Below are 22964 nucleotides of genomic sequence, written 5' to 3'. Positions count from 1 at the left end.
GAAATAACACCCAAGTTGTAGTAAACCAGAATTATCCAATAAAAGTAATAAAAAGTAGAAACCCAAACCACCGAGCGCACTGCACAGAAAGTCGTCTGTCCTCCACAGACTGGTCACCTGACACAAGTCCTTATGTTGTCTAAACATATATTTAATTACCTGAAGTGTGAGCTGCTTGAATGAAAAGAGCAGCGACATGAACGTTCACACGGAGGGGGGGGGGGGGGGGGGGGGGGGGTATTTCGTGAAAGCACTTTTTAATTTTGTGGTTTATATTTATTCCTAATAACTACCTGCTGCATTATACGGAGGCGCTCTGTGCGGCTGGATTGAGTGTGATAACTGCGTGGGTATTTAGTTTTATCAGGCGAACACAATGTCAGCCAACAGTCGACTTATGCATGACGTGCCTCTCACCTTCAGGGAAGAAGCGAGAGAAGACACCAGCTCACACAATCCTCCATGAGCCAGAGGATCTCTGCTTTTTTTTTTTTTTTTTCCCTTTGACACATAATACTGTTGTGTTTAACCTGATCTCCTTTCACTGTGTCACTGCTCCTCGTTTCCTCGGGCTCTGGATCTTACAGTAATCCCTTTCTTTATGCTTCCGACAGGCTAATTCTAAGCCTATTAAGTTGTTGCAGCACTTGGCAGAGGATCATGCCTGGGACCCTTTTTTGCCTTTTAGGTCATACATAATTTGTGCACTTTTGCTAATTTAAAAAAGAAAAAAAAAAAAAAAAAAACCAACACCTGTAAAACCAAACAATCTCGGCTTCTTTCGTTGCGCTCGAATTCTGGTGGAAAATCAAATTTCCCTTCGACTTGTTGCCGAACATTTATCTGACACATGGCCTTAAATTCTCCCTGTAGCTGTAATGGTTTTATTCCCTGTCACAATGCGATTGAGATTTGCCTTATTTTCAGAAATTCAATTTTTCTTCTTTCCTCTGACACTAGAGTGGCCTCGTTGATATCGCTCTCAAAGCGCACGGATACGGCCGCGGTTTTTGCCGACTCAGCGAGGTGCTTTCGGTGTGAATTGCGATACCGCAAATCAGTATTTAAAAAAGAAAAAGAAAATCGCCCTGTCTTTACTTTACAGGACGTCTTGTTATGCTGCTCGGGACAATGTTGCGTCGCTTCAAGAATGTGGTGTTTTAATGGCTTTCTGCAAGTGAGCGGCTGAAAGTTTGGACACAAAGTAGGTCACCCATATCCTCAAGAGCTCAAAGCAGAACAGAGAGCGATGGGCCGAGTCATTTCCGGCGAGATATCCTCCTTTTTACCCTTTTAGACAAGGGGGGAGGGAGGAGGGAGGAGGGGGGGGCAGGAAGACACTCGGCTTCCTGTGAGGTTTGCCAAACAAAATGCTCGGTCTGTGGTATCAAGAGATTTCACCCTTTTGATTTGTTGTATTCAATTCCTTTGCACATGTGTAAATAGTGTATAGGATAAACAGGGGGACGAACAAGGTTGATGTACATTTGACTGGATGTGCTCTGTTTTCAAGAGCCCGACTCGTTTTGTAAATTGCTGTGATGGATTCGATTTTTTTATTTTTATTTTTTTTTTTTTTTTCTTCAGCTCTTCAGTCGGCTTCAGTTTACTTCAATCATTGAAAAGATGTGATATATTTACAGGTTAATACTGTTGGTGTGCTAGTGTTAATTGTACGTTTTACATTTGACCTATTGTTTATTTTTTTTTTTTATTTTTGTGTGTGAACAAAGCTGGTAAAACAAACGTGGGTCAACTCCTTCGTCTTTTCTCTCCGGTACTGGACGGATTTGGAAAACAGAACTGTCTCCTTTTGGAATTCTGGGAAAAAAAAAAAAAAAATAAATAAAAAAAATTCACCACTTTACGTAGAACTGATCCGGGACCGTCATGCAACGTACGGCTTTGCAATCTCCTGGAACATTTCAGTGACGGAGCGGCTCATAAGATTTTTAAAGGGTTAAAAAAAAATACTGTGCATTGACAATATAACACTAACCATTAAATTGTGGTTTATATTGAACAAACGGCAGCCATGTTGTATTCTTTATGAATGAGTTTGTTAGGTTACGACTGATTTTATTCAGGAGTGTTTCTGTAATACGGCGTCTGGCCACTGGAGGCAGCAGTGAACACAGGTGAACTCCAGTCGGTGAACAAAGAAGAGATCTGTGCATCCTTTTGTATCGACTGTAATGGAAAAGAAGAGCAGGAAATCTTTTTATTTTATAATTTCTCCACGTTACTGGTTAGAATTGTTTTCAACATGTTTCCTGTGAGATGTTTATGAGCCGCTCGTCGACTGAAATGTGGGATAGCGAAGCCGCGCTGTGACGTAAGACGAGTCCTGGGTCGGGGGCCGACGCTGAAACGTCCTGTTGTTCAGATGAAGCTCTGAACTCGCAGCCGCTGCACAGCAATCTTCTGCTCTCACACTTTTTGTATGAACAAGTTTCGCTCTTATGTCATTGTAAGATATTTTGAAGAGATTAAATGAAGTTTATCCAAAGTGGTGTGAACACCTGTCAATCACTGTCCAACTGATGGATTTTTTTTTTTTTTAATAAAAATGAAATTGAAAATAATCCTTGAATTGCTTTTAAAGAAACATGGAGCATGTGAGTGACATCACAGCTGATCATTCACTCCTAAGGCCTTTCTGTTTGGCCGTGCACTGCACTGTGGGTAATTGCTGTAATTCAATTCACCTGATGGGCGTGGACATAAAGAAGCTGCTGGCACAAGGTGGTTGTTCACGTCTCACAGCTGCTGAAGAAGAAGAGGTCGCTGCACATGTGACGCTCACTGAAGATATTGTGTCATGTGGAATCAAGGTAAGTTTCAGTCGCTTCTAACAATCCTGTTGTACTTTCTCACTTTACGTTTGCTGACATTACTTTCATTTGCATAGCCAAAGTTTGCAGTCAGTCCTCTGCGAGGAAATCCGGCCACAAAGCATGGAAATCAAAGGTGTGTCTGTCTTTAATCTGCAGTAAAATACTGTGTGAGGATCTGTGCTCGTACGCTGAGGTCAGATTCATTTATTCCCTCTCTGTGATTTCCCCACAGAAAGCAACTCTTCAGATTTTGCCCTGCACAGTGTCTCAGCTTCTGTCCGCTCCTCCAGTCAGCAGTGATGCCTTTGCGATCTACGACTGGGAACTCAACCAGGTACAAGGAAATGAAGCACTTCACTGTCTGTGTGTTCAGCACTATTTAATTCGTCACAGGAATGAGGCGTGGACTGAAATCAAAACCACATCACTGCAATTTCTCTCACAAATCCAGTCCATAACCTAGTGTGTGTGTGTGTGTATGTATGTGGACTTTAAACACAAACTTAAAGACTTGGGTTGTAACTCAGGACTAACCAGAGACTTGAGAGTAAATGTCTCCCTATTTAATGATTCATTATTTTATTCATTATTTTATCTCATTTTACATTGTTTTCATTTTAGATCAATGTTTAATGTTCATTTTATTTCTTTTCTTTTCATGCAAAGCACTTGGTGCAGGTCATTTCCTTGTTGTGCAACATTTCTTGTATGAAAGATGCTTTAGAAAATAAAGATTATTATTATTATTATTATTATTATTATTATTATTATTATTATTATTATTACGTGTGACTTGAGAGAGAACGACTTCTGCGACAGGGCTCAGAGTGATGAGTGAAAATCCTGATCATTGAAAATTTTGATGTGGAAAATAATGCTAAGATAATGTAGCGATGCACGTGTCACATGCTGTGCATCCTCCAAATATGTATATGTGTGTGTATATGATAATAATAATATACATCATAATAATATGAACATGCATCTTATGTAAAAACTCCAAAGGCTCAGACATTTTGATAAAATTATAAATGTATAAGTTGATACATCATGATGAATCGTGCTCTCCTGAGTGTCCAACAGTTTCCTTTCTGCCTTTTTTAATTGCAGATTCTTCAGTATAGTTTGGTCTCAGGTGCTGAGTTTTATTTGGTTTCCCTTCTCTCGCTGCAGGTGTCTGTTGTGGGTGTGGTCAGAGCGCTGTCTCACTTCGTGACCAACGTCCAGTACGCCGTGGACGACATGACGGGTCCACGTTTAAACGTGAAGCAGTGGGTCAATGAAGAGGCGAGTGGCATCAACTCGCTCTGCTCACGACTGCAAATGGAAACGGCAGTCTGAACTATCGTGGTAAATAATCGGTTTGAACATTTCCTCACAGGACGACGCAGTGATGCCGTTCGCTTCTCCTGGAACATATGTGAAGGTCATAGGAAATCTACACAGTTTCAGTGTGAGTGACGCAAACAGAGGGTTTAAAGATGATGATGATGATGATGGGCTTTAAAGGGAAGTGAGCATTGAGGTTCTCCTTGATTTTTCTGACCATATATGACAAATTCAGTTTGTGTTTTGTTGCATTAGGGTCAAAGGTCATTGCTGGCAATGGATATCCGTTGCATCGACGACCCGAATGAGATCACGTCCCACATGTTGGAAGTGGTACAAGCCCATATGGAGCATTTCGGAAAGGTATCGCAGCCGGTTCCACCAGAATTCTACTCAGCGTTTTAATACTGAGAAACTGGAAATGATGAAATGAAAAAATCTCCACTGAAAGACAGAACTAATCCTGTCGTCATATTGTCTGTCCCCACTAAACGCCTGGTCTCACTAAAATCTATTTATTTCATGGTGAAATCAACTTATTTCACTGGAATTGCTCCGATCAGAGGATTTGCTCGAGACCACGGGTCTGCAGACAGTTATGAGACTGGGTTCGGTGGCATGAGCTAAGCTAACGAGCTAATAACCTTTTCGTCTTCCTGTTTGGCTGCTGTGTGATTATCCTGAGCGTGCCCGTGTTATTAACCCAGGTGTTCGACGTGAACATGAACACCGCTCTTGCCTCGATGTCCGGACAGTGCAGCGCTGGACCTCCTGCAGGCGGCATCTCACCGCATGGTTTATCCACCGTCCGTGATCAGGTGAGTGGGTGGAAACACATTTCCCTACTGAACACAACGTAGAATAATGTGTGTGTGTTTTTCAAAGAAGATATTTTTACTTGTTTTAGTAGGAAAAACATGTTACTACTAACATTAATAAAGACTTTGTTTTATCCAAGTGTCCCAGTAATCTGTGACAGTGAGCCAGCAGGAACAATACCAACTCAATCATTCATTTTATTTACACTTGCGCTTTTTCTACTGTTTCACGTTTAAATGTCTTTTGTACAAATGTCAATTTTCATCGTAGAAAATAGTTTGTAATGAAAACTATCCACAGTGAAGGTTGTGAATTATCCAGGGTAAGAGTGGACATCGGACTGATGATGTCATAGCAATACGCAGTTGGACTGAAAAGAGTTGAACAGTTCTGGATAATTTTAATATTCACTTTTTCGGCTTCTGAAATTTGAGGATTCGTTGCTGCTGTGGAAAGTGATTTCTTGCTTCCTGTCTCAGGTGTTGCAGGTAATCAGGAAGTTCTCTCACCGTGATGTTGGCATCAGTCTCGATGACCTGAGGACACAGCTGGACTACCTCAGTATGGGGGACATCAGGTACCAGCTCATCGTCTGTGTTCTGTGTACATGTACAGTATGTAAGTCCATGCTGACACTTATGTTTTAACGTATGCTGGTGGGTAATGGACCATTAGCAACATCCAATCAAACTTAGTAATAAAAGAAATTAAATCTTTTAGTTTTGTGACTGACGGGGGAGATTAAAGAAATATACATAAACTAATACACATCTTCAAATGAGTTAATCACTCTTGAATTAAAGCTCCTCGAGTGTAAAGGTCTGTGTCCATGTGTAGTGTGATTATAGATCAGCTCTAGCTTCTATATTAATACTGTGAAAGTATCAAAGCCTCAGTCCACAGAGAAATGCACACAGCCTGTATTCAGAAACTGAGCCTTAAAACCAGCCGTCAGGACTTCTGGAACTTTGTGATGTCACAACAAAGCAGTCACCAAGCCCCGCCCACCTGGACCCACCATCCAAACCTTTACAGGAATTGGTTTCTCTGAGTGTTTTTACCTGAAATCTGCTATATTTTTATTGGATCACTCAGAAAACAGTGAGCCAATCAGAAGAGAGGCTCAGAGCCTCCTCTCTTCTGATTGGCTCACTGACCTGTTGTTACTAGAGCTCCAGAGAGAAGCCTGAGAGAGGAGATGTAAAACTACACTGAGATGGTTTTTTATATCTTCTAATGGATCAACACTTCAAATAAAATACAGAAGAAGAAAATATGGATCTTTAAATAACCACGCTGTCAAACTAATAATTTATGTGCATCACTTACTTGCTGCACTCTTGATTTTAAATAATTCTTGCAGTCAATTAATAACTTGTCAGCTATGTTTTGTCTTATTTCCTGCCTCTATTGGCTATTTAATGAAAAAAGGAAATAAAGTGACACTATTTTATTGATTTTTTTAACTGTATTATTGATGTTTAGCTTCAAGGGATGTCAAAGAAAATCCAACAATGTTTTAATAGACAAAGCAGATGAAAACTGCTGTAAATCCACATTGTTCTGTCCAACATCAGAACAAATTAAATCCAAGTGGCTCATTTTAGAGAGTTTCCACTCAGAAATGATTTGAAGAGCACGAGTTGAGTCATTACAGAGCATGAACTGGTATCACTGCAAAGAAATAGTTGATTTCATGGCATAAACTGCTTTTTGTGACGTCTGAGTGACGCTTGCCAGTTCACAACATATGGAAGTTTCCTGTAGCATATAAATTAACGTGACGTACCTGGAGCTGAATCACAGTTTAGTTTGCATTCAGCACTTTGCTTGTGATTGACCTCAGATAAAAACATGAATATTAATATTGTTTTTTTTTTTTTAATGGAGCCTCCTGGCACTAATGACACTGCATACATCACTGTTGGAAGGGATTACTGGAACCAGGATCAGAAATGTGACACAGACGTAAATGTTTTAAATTCGCACTCTGCTCCTTTTTGTACAGATCCTCTCTGGCTTTTCTTCTAAACGAAGGTCACGTCTTCTCCACCATCGACGAGCAGCATTATAAGTCAGCAGAACCGTAGTGGGTGGGGGTGGGGGGTGGTGGTGGTGGGGGGGGGGGGGGCGACCTGAGGGCCGGCTCCCGGACCACAGCTGATCTGATTATAGACACTGTCACTATTCATTTTGGTTAAATTTACTAATTTCTTTATGATGTACCGAGGGATTTGTCTGTCTCGGTCTGAAGCTCATATAGTTTATAGTGGATCATTTGTTGCCTAGAAAGAATTACTGTAGTGATTGAGTGCTCAGGCTTCATTTGACCATATTATTATTATTATTATTATTATTATTATTATTATTTTTTTTTATTTTATTTTTAGTTTGTTTATGTGATCATTTTGTCTGTCAATGATGTCATGATACTTAAAGAATGATAATCATATCTTTTGTCTTTTTTATTTAAATCACTTTTCACAAAGAACAAAGTGTCTGTCGTCAGTTTCCCAGAATTCAAGATGGAGAACACGCCTACACGCCGACCTTTGACCTGACACATGACCTTTGCGTGTTATAAACAGAAGCAACTCGCTTAAACATGTGTGTTAGAGTCAAAACGTTTGTTAGCTTAATGAACAAAAACTTTCTCTAGAAATCCCAGAATATGATGCTGTCACGTTTTCTGGGGAACGATTTCACTTTCGCCGCATGTTTTTGTTTAATAAACTAGAAACTAGAAACTGCACCACTTTAGTAAAATAACGATTTTAAAAGTATTTCCCTTCAGTCGTTCCAAACCAACTCCAACGTCTTTCTTGGACCTTTTACCTTCCAAATAAAGCTAATTAGAAAACTATCACTTGAATAAGTCGTCATAAATAAACTGCAAAAGTTATTTACAGAGAATGTTCTGTATTTACACACTTTTACTGTTTTTCCACCGGCCAATTAACTTTTTAAAAATATATTAGCTTTGCAAAATGAATGAGATTCATGTTTTGATTTCATGCACTTATGGTGTTTTTATACATTATTTTTTACTCAACCGGAAAAAAATATCTTAATAGGAAATTACTGTCAATTTCCTCGAGGAAAAATCTGACAAGTAGTTGTTTTTTAATGTTTTGACATAATATATTTGTTGTTCTACTGTTAAATGAACATTTCTCAACAATAATATACTGTGATTTTAAAGAAATTTGACAGTAAAATCTGCTCTGTTCTGTGTGATGGTCATTTACTGTCATGTGACCGTAGAGTGTCACATGATGTTTTCACTTCATTTCAGTCGTGCAGTAGGACGAACGCCTTACATCTAAACGCACTGTTTATTGGATAATCAGCCAACAAAGAGCAAACGAATCCCCCAATGACGAAAATGTGTTTTCATCTCCTTCATCTTATGACTTCCTGTCCGGGGGAGCCGTGATTTAATGCAAGCGTTACAGCTGACGAGACACAGACTGTCTGTGGCTTCAACAGTCTGTTTGTGTGTGAGGCTCACTTTGTGAATATGTTTTGGATCAGCTGTTTATGCAGCTCACGAGCAGCTCTACAGACCTCAAATTGAAAATGCTAATGCGAGGCAGACGAGACGAGCATCTTCGCAGACGCCAAGTGTGTCAGTTGTGGCCGTCGGGTTGGAAAAGATTCAATTTAAAGATAAAAGGAAACTGGTGTAGGGATAATTCACACAAACACGTCTAAACTTCCTTAATAAAGATGAGTGAAGCGTACTGGCGGCTGTCGGTTTCTTCTTTCTTTAGAGTCTCGTGATGCGAGAGAGTCGAGTGGGACTTTCTCTAAACCGCTCCGCAACACCGGCGATAAAACTTAAAAGTGCGTGTTCATGGGTCAAGCTTGTTGTGTGTGATATTATGCAAGTGAAACTATTACATATCAGGTCTGGGCAGCAGGAACATGACCTCTGACCTCCCTGAGAAGGTGCCCAGGACCAGAGCTTTTATTGTTACACTGCTTTAACAGGAAGTGCTGCAGTTTGTTCCCGTATAGAAAAATACATCGGCATGAGATGAGCCGAGTCGGCCAGCTGCCACTTCACTTCACAAAGAACCTCAAAACACAGCTGCAACAATTTACACATCAGCCGCAGTGTTTATTAGTGAAACCCCCGTTCATGATTGTAATCTGAACTTTTTGCAGATACAATTTATTTTCCATCTGTTCCAATTGTTCTGGTGTGCTTGTCTTTGTTTTTTTTTTTTTTTTTTGGCCCATTAGCACCATTGAGCTTTTCCTTGAACGCAACCCTCCGGTCAAACTGTCAAACTTTAAATCAAACTGGGAGAGCCTGGCCGTGTCCCAAACCAGGGGTCGCATCCTTTCGGAGGACGCGCTGTACGAAGCTGCTATAGACCACGACGGCACAAACCGAAATGTGACAATCCGGCGGAGTGTAAATAAAGATGGACGTCTCCTCTGTTGACGTCACCCACAGGTTTCTGAAGAGGGGGGTCTTCCGCCGTCGCCATCTTGCAGGTACCTGACTCCGCCGAACTTCCTGCTAATCCAAAAACTTGGCAAAGAGGAGGGGCTTCGGGAAGTTGCCTCTTGCACAAAACGCAGCTTCCGTCGCCTAGCAACAAGCAAGAGGTACTAGCTTGGCTGTAGACCCTTGTTTTGTTCCTACTTTATTGATTTCATCCCGGAGATGATTATTGGATTGACATGATGTTTAAAAACTTTGTATAATACTAGTTACACAAAACAGGATGAACCTTGTGTTATTCATCAGCCAACAACAAACAGCCCCCCCCCCCCCCCCCCCAGGACCTCACCTGGAGGTGGTGAACGGAGACGAGCCGGCGGAGGTGAGATCAATTATCTGCCGCTCGTCAACATCTGCTGTGACCTCGCTGACCTCGGCCGTGAACTGAGCAGCTCCCGGAGGCGGGGAGTGTGGCGGCGAGCAGAGGGAACCAGCGCCAGTGTCAGACAAGTGAGAAATGCTTCATTTACAATATTTGATGGTTAATTTTGACCTGATAGAAAACAAAGAACAACAAACAGAGTTCCTTTTTTTTCTGATTCAACCATTGGTTCAGGTTTAGAGAGAAACAACAAACACATTGCGAGCTTGAAGTCAAGTCATGAAAACTGTTTGAATATCTGACCTGAGATCTGTGATAAAACTCTAAGACTTTTAGTTGCTCTGGTACTTTTTTTTAGAGGCTTTTCTGCATCATTGAGAGAAAAACTCTGAGGAAGAAAAATCAGAATTACACAGTGGAAAAGAAACAGTATGTGACCTCTTTGGAATGACCTGGTTTTCTGAATGAATTAGTCACAGAATGTGATCTGATCTTCATCCAAATCACAAGTACAGACAAACACAAAGTGCTTAAGCCAATAACAGACGAGCAGTTTTCAGCGTCCGTGTCTTTAAATAACTGGTCGAACCAACAATAACCTCAACAACAATTTTTGGACAATTCTTCCTCCAAAAGAGCTTCAGCTCGGCCGTTTTTTCTCAGGGTGCGTGCTGGGAACTTCTCCCTGGGGGGTCGTTTCACAGCATCTCTAATGCTAATGTTGAAGTCTGGACTCTTGTTTGTTTGAAGTCATTCAGTAGTAGATTTGCTTTGATGTTCAGGGTCATTGTCCTGCAGCATCACCAACGTCTGTTGAGCGTTAGCTGCTGGACAGCCACCCTGACATCACCCCCCCCCCCCCCCAACATACTTAAAGGTCCCATATTTACATTTTTCTTCTCTTCTGTGTTATTACTTTAAAAGTGTTGATCCATTAGAAGATATATTTGTGGTTTTAAGAACCAAAAATCAGAGGAAGAGAGGAGGCTCTGAGCGTCTCTTCTGATTGGCTGACTGTTTTCTGAGTGATCCAATAAAAATATATCAGATTTCAGGTAAAAACACTCAGAGAAACCAAATCCTGTAAAGGTTTGGATGGTGGGTCCAGGTGGGAGGGGCTTGGTGACTGCTTTGTTGTGACATCACAAAGTTCCAGAAGTCCTGACGGCTGGTTTTAAGGCTCAGTTTCTGAATACAGGCTGTGTGCATTTCTCTGTGGACTGAGGCTTTGATACTTTCACAGTATTAATATAGAAGCTAGAGCTGATCTATAATCACACTACACATGGACACAGACCTTTACACTGGAGGAGACCTTTAAGTTTAAGTAACTGCGGACTAATGAATATCTAAACTCTTTGTAACCCATTCCAGCTTTATGCAAATCAGTTCTTGATTGTAAGTCGACGTTTGAATGCTATTTATAAATCAAAGCAGCTTTAACCCACACCTCCAATCTCGTTTCGATGATTGGACTCAAGGTTTGATAACGCCTGACTCTAATTAGCTTCTGTTGATGCTATTAGCCGCGGGCTTCACATACTTTTCTCCAATGAAGGCATTACTAAATGTTTGTTGCCACCTATTTCCTGTTTCACTGCCAATCAGCTGTCCGTTGCACGTAGGACTTTCCCGGACTGGACACGGGTCTACATTCATTAGGGGAAAACCCACCCCAGACCCAAGGCAGCGCTGCAGCAGGGGAACTGAAGGCAGGGAAGGTATGAAGAGCTGAAAGGCCTGCTGGGAACGCCTGGAGAGGAGATGGAGCTCGACGTGCGTGGACTCAATCATTGTTTGCCACTGTCGGTTCTCAGCAGGGTGTTAAAAAAAAACCAAGTCTGGATTCAAAGAGGAATCCCTCTTTTCTTTGCCAAAAAAAAAAAAAAAAACTCTGAATGTGAGCAGCTCCAAACTCCAGACACATTTGCAAAAGAAAAACTGCATTTCTCGGGATCTGACAAAGCTGAAGATTGACAGCTGTAGAGACATTAATAATTTATAGCCTGGGCTGGTTCTCATTTTAAAGAAAGGGCGGTTGCCCCAGGAAGCAAAATCAAAAGTCTAAAACAACTAAGAATAAACAATCTGGTTTTTACAAATCTTAATGTGATTCCAAACTTTTGAGACAACCTGAATATTATTAGTTGTGCCTGTCTGGCCGATGTTCCTGCAAAGTTTGTGGAATATGATTGTGTCTGACTCGGTGTGGGTGCAGGACCTGATGGAGTTCAACACCGCCCACGACAAGCACATCTCCACCCTAACCACAAAGGAGGGAAACATGGACATCCAGAGGCCCAGACGACGGAGGAGGAGGAGGAGGAGGAGGAGTTCCTCTTCGTCACAATGTTCAGTCTACTGGTTGTTATTGTTCCTCAGAGCCGGCGACAGTCAGAGCGTTCTCATTCTCATGGACACGATGTCTCCGCAACGCCTTGATGGAACTTCTTCAAACATTCACTAGAGCTCAAGGATGAACTGATTATATTTTGGTGATCAAAAGTCAGAGGTCAAAGGTCGAAGGTGACGGTGACCCCGCAAAACATGATTTTGTCCCCGTGAACACAACATCTCGAGAACTCCTCCAGGGAACTTCTTCAAACTTTGCATCAACGTCCACTTTCACCTCAAGGACGAACCGATTAGACGTTGGTGGTCAAAGGTCAAAGGTCAAGGTCAGTGTGACCTCGCAAAACACTTTTTAGCCATTACTCACGACTTCACACGAATGGTTCATATTGTACATGACTCAGCAGAACGGCACCCCTGCACCCGGGGACCTTACACTGCTCAGTCTCTCAGTGAACCATGATAAGATACAGTGGGTGCTCAGGTGATGTATGAGGGCCTGTGACAACACCTCCACCTGGGCACTAGGTGTCGCTGTTTCTGTGTGTCTGTCCTATAGTTCTCCCTCATCCTGCAGCCTCGCTCTCTGGGGGAGATTCCCTCTCCCCCAACAGACCAGATGACAGTTGTAGTTTGTTTTTGTTGTATTGATTGACTTATATTCTACTTATATTCTTTTTTTTTCTTTTTTTTTTTGCAAATAAATTACTTTTCTTTTCTTTTTTTTTTCTCACAGCTGTCAACTCGTGTTGCCTCCCATTTGTGTCACAGTGTTTGAGCCGGGCGGCGACAGGCTGCTGACGGCCATGTTTCAAGTCCTCGCTACTGGAAACAGAATCAGAGAACGGCTTTTCAAAAAGTTACAACTGAGCCGTCGTCACAGTGTAAAAGCAGCTTATTTCATTGATACATTTGTTATTATATCAACATGTTGATATATAATAACCGGCTTATCGGTTATAGATTATATGTGTTTTGTTTTTTTAGCTGTTAGCTTGATAACTGTCTCATTGTTGAGCGAAACTTTCTGGTTTATAATTTGTAAAATGTTTTTGCACATTCTTGATTTATTGGCCAAAAGTTTGAGTTTTAATCAGTTCATGGCAAAACCACAAGTGACATTTTTCTAATATAATAACTTTAATTGTTTCTTTGCATCGTTACTTGAACGGCGTCGTAGCTCATTAACATTTTTCGCCGCCTTCTGTCTGAACGTTACACTCGCACTTATCTTTCTTTTCTCTCCTAGTGGTACATTTAGACTTTATATGAGAAGTGCAACTTCACGATGACAGTGGAAATTAAGAGTAGCTCATTATCATCTGTGACCGTTGTATAATTAGTTTTTATTGCTCATGTGACCTAAATGTGGACACTTTATATGATATCTATGGATTTACAGTAGCACACGCTGCAGGACACCTCTCACTGTTGTTGGAAATTTAGTCTTAAAACTTCTCATCTCCCTTTCCGTCATATGCTTTTTCTTCATCACTGACTGGATGAATTCCTCTTTGTTTGAATTATATTTGGTCAGTAGATGATTTACTCATAAAAATAGGAATGAATTGTCACACTGGGAGAGGAATAGCAGACATAGCTGTAATAGACTGTGACAGGGCCGTGAACTGTGGGTGACGACTGACTTCAAAGAAACTCAATAAAGAAACTAGTATTTGTGACAGAAAAATCAATGGTTCTTTTTTTTTCTATTTTTATACCAGAATGAGGCTCTTTAAGAAAAGCGCCATTGTCAGATATTTATGAAACCCTTAGAGTGAGAGGGCTATAATTGATATGACTGTTATTAGAATTCATCTGTGTTTGATATTTGTATAATAAAATATAATCCATACCTCTCACTTGCGTGGTGTGAAATGATGTGGATGAGGATTAGTGTGTCCCTGGAGAAATCTCACACTGAGCTTACTTTACTTTCATGTATTCAGTTTTGTCTGCACGCTGCCAAGGGTGCCGTCTATGGCAACCACAAAAAATAAAAAAACAAAAACCCTTGAGAATGCTAATTAAGTGATTTCTTTTCTTTTTTTTTTTTGTGCAAACTGATATTGATAGCATGTCTCTAGCACATGCTAAATGTGTCACCCCCCCCCCCCATGTTGATGAAGATATTCTTGGAAGATTCTGAGCACCTATCTCTTCTTTCTTTTTGAATTGTGTCCTGATTGGTGACAGGTATTTCTTTTGAAATGGCTCAGCTTTTCTTTTTTTATTGCTTTATTTTTCACATTACTGCTGTACTGTGCTCTCTTAACAGCCATTAATAATCGTCCCCACACATATTGAAGTGTCGCCGTGCCTGACAATATGCTGCCTGCTGGTAAACAAGACTCCAGACACCCTTCAGCAGGAGAAGCACACGAGCTTAAATGTTGTTGTTTTTCCACCAGAGGGCAACATGTGTACTGTAATCCACAAACAGCCCTTATCTCTCCTTCACTCCTCTAGATGCAAATCACATCCTTTCTTTATGCTAGAATTTTATTTGCAATACCATGTGCCGTTTACAGACTCTTATGGTTGTAGAAATGTCATTTATTTTGATGGGAAAGCTCCTCAGCAGCCTCACTTTTCCAATGATATATAAATGCTGTGAGACAATGAGGACAAATGGAAAACTACAGCTTTGTTTCACCTCAGATTTCTCCCTTATATGACTGATGCAATAAACTGTTATTACAACAGAAGCTGCAATCTGTATTTTTTAATTAAGTGAATGAAACACAAGAGTGACACTGTGGCTGTGAATGAAACATACATTACATGTCTTCCACCTTTAGGGGTCTCTCAAGCTCTGCACAGGCCCCGCTGTCTAGCCAGTACAGATAAATGGCACCTCGTTAATCAAATCTGCATGAGTGCGCTCAGGTTGCCATGGCAATAATTATCAGAGCTGCCTAATTAACTTTCTCAATTGCTTAATGATATACGACCCTCTGAACTCCCTCATTTTTTTTCTTTCTAATCTAAGTTGTTGTGTTTTTATTCCTCCATTTTCACTCCCCAGAGTTAACCCGTGACCGCCAAGATAATAGAAATTATAGAGAAATTAAAGTCAGAACCACATCATTTCCTGTCGGCCCACGCGCACGCCGCGGCCTGCAACCGACCGCTGGTGTCCGACTTCACAAGTAGCCCACTACGGCTGAACGCCGAAGCATCTATCCGGCGTGCGTCTGGCCCGTACAGTGTGTGACTCACATATTTTGTCTTTCCTTCTGTGACTGGTGTGACAGCTGACTGAAGGGCGGGGAGCAGCGGTCCTGTCCTCCCTGATCAGCCAGCCGAAACTCCTGAGATACACCGAGACAGGGGGAGTCGTACCTGGTGACACCCGCCCTGCCATCCCCTGTCACAGGGAGGCCTCCTCTACTGTCTGCTGCCGTCCCCTCCCGCCTCCTGTCACGGGAATCTACAGCGATCCCAAGTTAATCTCAGTTTGCTTTTCAGTCGGATGTTTAGTCAGTTCCACTTGGAACACAACTGTATCGTACTGTACTTTAATTTACAGGTTGAGTAGGGGAGACCGTCACATTTTTGACGTTTCTGTCTGTATCTTTTCAGTCAGTGTGTTTAAACTTTAATACAAACTAGTCACATGTGTCTGCTGTTAAATGGCGTAGCTGTCATCTCTGCAACACAAACACAAAATGTCTGATTCAGTCTCGAACACCAGGAGTGAAATGTTAAAATTCACAACATAGTCCAGGTTACTTGTAACAGACACTGGGACTAAAATGTGACATTAGCACAAAAACTTGATATTAGAAAGAAACTGAAATGACCTTTCAACATAATTAGTGTGTGTGTGTGTGTGTGTGTGTGTGTCCGTGTATTGTTGTTACAACTAACCGAGACTCTCGTAGCCGTGAACTATCTTAACTTACAGCTAACAGCTAAAACATTAGCACTGACAGCTAGCATGAAATATCTCTACATAGACTCACAATAAACACGACATAAGTTTGAAGTTGTTTCCTCTAAAATAGTCTGTGTCCGTCACAGGGAGCTACTTCCTCACATGATGATTAAAGACTAAATTGAGCAGGTACAAAGTGAGTCAGGTGATTCAGAACTTGTTCCTGATTGGAGAACATTGGAAGTGTAACAGCTGACTCCCTCCCCTTTTTTTTTTCTTGACCTCTTGCAATCATGCAGATTCACTCAGAGGCAACGAAACATGTGGCCAGATGTTGCACGGATCCAAAAGTGTTTGACTTTCAGATCCAAGGCTGAAGTTTGCATCTGGTGTTCTCGGCCACAATTAAGTACTTTTAGTCAAAGAGGGAAGTCTGAGTGTTTGGTGATACGCTTCCATAAATCTGGAGGACTCACAGGAGAGAGATTAAAAGAAGAGTGGTCTGAATCGAATCAGAGGAGGCTGAGATATCCTGACTTTTAGCATGAGTCACACCACACAAGAACTCTGGATCGTAAATGTACCATAATGCACCTTGATAGCATCTTTCATCCCACATCTTTAAACTCAATACCTCTGTTTTTGTAACAAAGACTTTCTGATACTAATTTGAAGTCTGAAACCCAAAGAGAAGAAATCCTTAAAGTCCCAAGGTCAAGACCGAGCTTCGAACCTTCCGCCTGACGTGTTGTCGAGGTCGGAGGTCGCGCCGCTCCTCTCTGTGAACTCTCAGTCGTGCCGGTCGTGGGAGAGAGGCCGCGTCGCGCTGAAAAGCGACCGTCCGGACCCGCGCCTGAGTTCTGGGATCAGCGCTGGGTCAGCAGACCGCGAGGCTGGAAGAGTTCATGTGATTAACTTTCTGCAACCACCATCAGGAAGCTTTATAGGACTGGGTCAAATCAAGCTTTGGCAAAAAAACCCTTACAGCGCGGTTACCACCAATGTCTGCCATATGTCTGGCACCGCCTGCCGACACAGTGTGATACTATTCCCCCTTTTTTTTATTTCCCACATAACCTAATTTCACAAAAACCTAACCTTCCTCCTCTGACTTTTCTTCGCTCAGACCTACCCGTGCTTAATTGTACCTGCTTTCTTTTGTTGCTTTAAAGCCAGTTGGGGGAAAGTGGCAGGGGAAAGATTATCTTTGTAACACCTCTGCACTGTATCACTGTGTATTTTTTTTTCCTCTTGTGAGTGGATTTCATGGTTGAGAGTGCAATCTGAAATAGGATTAACAGTAGGTGTTGGGTAGTGTTAGCTAAACCACTTTATGTCAGGTACGGCAGAGAGAAGTCTGTCATTGCGTCTGCCTGAATCCTTTCACCGCTGAACACTGCTGGAGGGGGATTCTTTAAATATTACTAAAACTGTATTTGTATTCATCAAAGGGCTGTGAGGCAAGCTGGAGCAACACAATGTCGTGGTTTCCACCTATAAAAAGCAGAAGAAAGAATCCACGAGGTGCAGTATTAGACAACCTCAACATGTACTGCCAATATGCGAGCAAAATGCAGCCTTTTGTTTTTTGGGGGTAAAAAAAAACAAAAGAAGAAGAGTGCTCCATCTCTGCTCTTTTTTGTCTCGGTGCCTCGGTGACATTGGGAGGCCACATGGCTGGCTGCGGCCCAGACCCACGGAGAGGATGCATTCCTGGGATGGCCATCGGCAGTGTTCAGGCTGCGATGCCCGGCCCTCTGCTCCCACAGTTTCCGCACACAGCAGTGAGTCGCGCTGGAAAACAACAGTTTCAGTGGTCTTATGTAACTGGGTTTGGTTGTAAAGAAAAGGGAGGGCTGGAGGGAGGGATTATGGACTGATGAAGAGGAAGAAAAAAAAAAGAAAAGAAAAAGATGGGAGGCTGTTTAAGGCTGAACACTGAAACAAAGTTGAGTGCAGTAATTGATTTGCCCGAAGCTCGTTTATGGCCTAACCCTTTGACTTCCGACCAGGCGACATACACATGCAACAGTATGCAGGATTTCATTTTAAAAAGGCGCTACAGCAGGTGATTTTAGTCTTTTTCTGTCTTTTTTCTTTGATTGAATGCGTGCTTAGTTATGACTTAAGTTGCTGTAGCATTTGAAATTAAAAAAAGCAACATCTTTTAGGTGTGTCAGCAACAGGGCGCTGCTGGGATGATGTATTTTTACAGGCCAGCCAGGAAGTTAGCATCACCCTGGTTGACTCGCGCCACCACGAAACTTCTAGCTTGTAATTTGATTCAGCTCTTACCTCTTCTTCAAAAGCATTTCATCTTAGAAAGTTAGTAATAGTTTGCAAAAGTGGAGTTTCGTATATATATATATATATATATAGGATGTACTGTGAATATGTGATAATTGGTGACATATGTAGTAACTTCACATCACTCTTAATATATGTCTTATATTACATTTCTGTCTGATGTATGTTTCTGTGAAGTGTGATGGAAGTTTACAATGAATAGTTTGGGATTTTATAATGTAATTTTTCTTTACCTTCATTTCCTCTAACAAATAAGTTTTACTAACCAAGAGGCTTGTTTACATCCTGTCTAATTGTGTGTCTAATTTGTGTGTCTTGACTTGTCTGACTTCCCTATGGTGACATTGCTGTGTTCCCAGATCGCAGCAGTCGGTGAGTGCAGTGTGTTGTTATTTCCAACAGTGATGGGCAAAATGTTAGAATAAATTATCCTTTTAAAAGCTTCTGGTTGGGGCACCTTGAAGGAGCTGTGAGGCCTTGACAGATTTATTTCCTTTGTGTCAGGCTGAAGACATCGACGGGCCACGGTTGAGACTCAGCTTAATGATTAAATGAAGTGTAACAGGTGAGTCAAAAATCCAGGGTGCAACCATCTTTCTTTGCGTTTTGCCTCATTATGAGCACAGAAGAGCACATCCCAACTTTCCTGATTGGAGCCACTGGTGGCAGCAGTCGGTGTTACTCAACAGTTGAAAGCCTCAGGGTTTCCCAAGGCAGGGAGTGGCCCCTCCGCCTGTAAACACATCAATAATCCTGCAGGTTGACTGACTGGCTCACTGGATAAGGCATGAAAATGAAGGAGGAAGACCTGTGGAGAAGAAGCAATTAGTGTTCACTCTAAGGTATACGGGTCTTGGAATAGTTAGTGATGTAGTGTTAAAAAGGGGGAGTAAACCCTGAGCCCCAGCTGGGTGATCAGCCTAATGCAAACAACTGTCAAAAGAAAAAAAAAAATCAATTAGTTAATTCATTAATTACTTCTAAAATAAAGCGGAAAAGTACTTACAATACTGTGAATTTAAAGGAACAGTGAGACATTTTTGGAAAAACACCAGAAGCCAAAAGTATAAAAATATTCCTTCCAACAACTCCAGAGCTTCCCTCTCGTGCAATGTAGTAACAGAAATTTAAAAACAAGACACTGTGGTTAATGCATTTCACAAGTCTCCATACTTAAATGACAAAGTAGGTCATGCCAGTGTCTTACAAAACAACCCATGTAAGCTTTTTTTTTTTTTTTTTTAACATTATTTTTATCTGCCACCTTTATGGTTAAAGCTGCATTTACTAATTTTTATTTTTGACACTTGGGGAAACAAGGTTTGAATTTGAAGTTGGATATAAACACAAACAATGACATATTATTCCCTTATAAAGTTGTTATGATGAACATATGAGCAAATACTTGCCTATTTGAGAATCCTGCAGACACGTCATGTTTCTGGTCAACTGTTGATAGTTAAAGGAGATAAGACAAGAAGCATTGAAGCTCATTTCCTTATTTATTTTATTGGAAATGTACTGAACAATGTACATATGAACAATAATATTGTTAACACCTCATCAGAACAAGCAGATATACAAATATACAGTTCAACAACCAACACAAAAAAGTACATGAAAAAATTAAAAAAAGTAAAATAAAATAAATAAATAAAAAGTGCCAGGGGGAAAATTAAAAGTGTATACTAAACAGAAATATTATAATGTAATTAAGCATTATATGTCTTAATTACTTTTCTATTTGTAAGTCTGGATATGGTGAATATATATTTTTCAATTTCTATAATTAAAGCAGGAAAGAATGGTTCATAATTTGAGAATTTACACTTATGAATGTGGAATTTTACATAAAAAATAAAGAAGATTTATCAAATAAAACTTATTGTCACCTTGAGTATTACATACAACACATACTCCCAATTAAGGGAAAAATCATTACAGACGTTGGACATAATAAAAGCATTCAATTACCTCCAAAGATTTCTGGAAAATAAATCACTTTGAGTTCTGCTAAAAGGACAAATACAGTTAACAGTTTTCACAAATCGTGTCAGGTACTCAGCTTCTTTAATGGCCGCTCCTGAAGTACTTCCGGGTGATTTCACTGAGGTAGGCATCTTCCTACGCAAAAAAGACTTTTGCGACGCAGTTATTTATCCTTAACCAATCAAACCAGCGAAGACGACGACCATTGGCCAATCAGAAGCAGTGGTGGGCGGGACATGTCAAATCCACGGCAGGATTCGGAAGTTTCCGGCTGCTGTAGCATCGATAGCTAATCGACGTTGGCACCGCCACCATTGAGGAGCCTGCTAACAGGTGTCAAGCCAGGACTAACTTGGCGGCATTTGAGGAGCCTTTTCCAGCCACACAACTCCCAATTTCCGGGCAGACGTTTTTGGGAAAGAAACGTTCAGCCGCGCATTTAGCTACGCCAACTTGGTTAGCTAGCTAAACGGAAGTGACTTCATTACGTATGGTCACGTTGTGTGTGTTTGTTTTGTTTGCGTGAAGCGGCAGCAGCAGAGGGAACCCGGTTGATTCGGTGTCCCCCTTCACCTGCCCGGGGGGAGCTGTACCTGCCTCACCTGAGCGGGATCTTCTCCACCTCCCATCGCGTGAAAACATGACGACAGCAACACCGTGACCCAGAAGAGACAAACTCACCTCTCCCTGATGAAGGTCCACTCTGACATTTTGAACTCATTGGACATCCACGCCCTTATGAGAGACTTCATTTCCACAACACCTGAGCGCAAGGCCACGTTTGGATTATTATAACTATCGGAGCACCTGACACCTGCAGCTCAAAGTAAGTTATTTGGTTTATTATAAGCTGCCGCCGAGCAGTTCAATATTCAGCCGTCACTTACTTTAACCTCCAACTGATGAAGCTTTTGTTGAAAAAATGTGCGTATTTGGATATGTTCTTGTGTGCCGTGCGCAATGGGCTTTTGGACATGTGTGTTACCGATAACCGATAAATTAAAATATCTCTGAGTAAACGTGTTACTGCGTTACATTTTAAAAGATGAGCGGTAAAACATCTTATTTGGTGATAATAATAATGATATATGATAAAACTATTGAATTAATTAATCTTTAAGCTGCCAGGTGAATCAGTTCCCAGGTGAGAACAGCACTGAAATCAACCAATCAATTCCTGTCAGGCTCTTTGCAGTCTGTGCATACAACTGATAATTACTAATTTACACTCAGTGTTCAGTTTATTAGGAACATCTGGCTAAAACTGATGTAGTCTAATGCGACAGTCCTGCAGTAAATCCTCCTGCATGGAGGTTATAATCAGTTTGTATTAAAATTGTTTTAGACGGATGTTGATTATCATTGTGGAGGATGTGTGTGTGTAGCTGTGTTACATTATGCAGAGGTGTTTCTGTTATGTAGATTATTATAAATGGGGTGGACAACATAATAGAAACACCTGAACGCCAGGTGAGTGTCCTTTATACAGCAGTAGTTTTGTGTTGGCATATCGGTGAAGAGCTTCCAACCAGAAGTCAGTTTAAAACTGGCCTTTTATTTTACTTTTAACTGGGATACTGTATATGCTAACAGTTTCCCCCTACTTTCAGTCTTTGCGCAAAGCTAAGCTAACATTACCTGGACCTGCAGTATGTCGACACTAGATTCACATGTGGTTCATATCAATCAATCAATCAATCTTGCCAGATTATTGCTTTGATGAGAAGCGTATTTCCCTAAATATTGGCCTGTTCCTTTTTATTGTGACATATTCATACCGTCCTAAACCATGTGTACACTGATTTATTTATTTATTGTTGTTGTTGGTTATTCGCCCTTCACTGTATCCCGTCGTTTGGGCATCAGTTGACTTAGAGCTCAATAGGAAGAGGCATCTTGATGGAGGCGGCAGTGACAGTCAATATGCATATCATTAATATGTGATGCTGAGAAAATAGAGGGACAATGGATAAACATGAACCTCACACAAATCCAATTGGCAGAATCAGTTAATCTGACAAAATATCGCTGGAAATGAAACACTGCTGTAAAAATATGTTTCTTGGAAGCGATGAATGTTCAGGCTCTTCTTGTAATCACTTCATATTTTTGCACAAATGGCCACAGTATCTTTGACGAATCCACCCCCCCCCCCCACCACCCCCCCCATCCCTGTGTGAAACCATGTAATTCTCCGTCTATCTCGCATTGTGTCCAGCCGTGTGACTCATGTCTCTCATGTTTACGCTACGGCCGTACAGCACCTAGTCGTGATGATGAGGACTTTGCTGTAAGCCACAGCTGAACACCCTATATCCACCCTGCTGGCACGGCTTCAGTGTTTTCATTCCATATGATAGGAGTCACACCACATTCCTGTTACAACTTCTCTGTGGCGCATAAAAATCTCCCCTCGAAACCGCAGAGCCATGTGTTTTGAATTTTCCCTCTGTTTGTTCCCATTTACAGCATCTCTCTCCATTTTTTTCTTCTTCTCTTATTTTTTTCCCCTCTCTCTCTCTCTCTCTCTCTCACACATACACACATGCACACACACGCACTGAACATTTCGCTATCTTCATGTTGATAGGCCCATTTAGTCCTCATGAAAGC

General features: G+C 41.3%; 1 protein-coding gene across 1 annotated transcript; it reads left to right on the top strand.

Moving 5' to 3' along the window:
- The first annotated feature begins 2676 nt into the window (after positions 1-2676).
- On the top strand, positions 2677-20995 carry LOC130183995 (uncharacterized). The gene is made up of 12 exons (XM_056399730.1): positions 2677-2834; positions 2912-3171; positions 4011-4124; positions 4219-4290; positions 4422-4529; positions 4874-4984; positions 5465-5562; positions 6994-7074; positions 9234-9408; positions 12042-12216; positions 12415-12474; positions 20880-20995. Exons 1-12 carry the CDS (start codon positions 2822-2824, stop codon positions 20993-20995), a joined length of 1383 nt encoding a protein of 460 aa, XP_056255705.1. The 5' UTR covers positions 2677-2821.
- The last annotated feature ends 1969 nt before the right edge of the window (positions 20996-22964 follow it).

The sequence above is a fragment of the Seriola aureovittata genome, chromosome 16, assembly GCF_021018895.1.
Source record: "Seriola aureovittata isolate HTS-2021-v1 ecotype China chromosome 16, ASM2101889v1, whole genome shotgun sequence".
Taxonomy (NCBI): domain Eukaryota; kingdom Metazoa; phylum Chordata; class Actinopteri; order Carangiformes; family Carangidae; genus Seriola; species Seriola aureovittata.
Note: the sequence above shows the minus strand (reverse complement) of the source record. Positions and strands in the feature narration are given on the sequence as shown.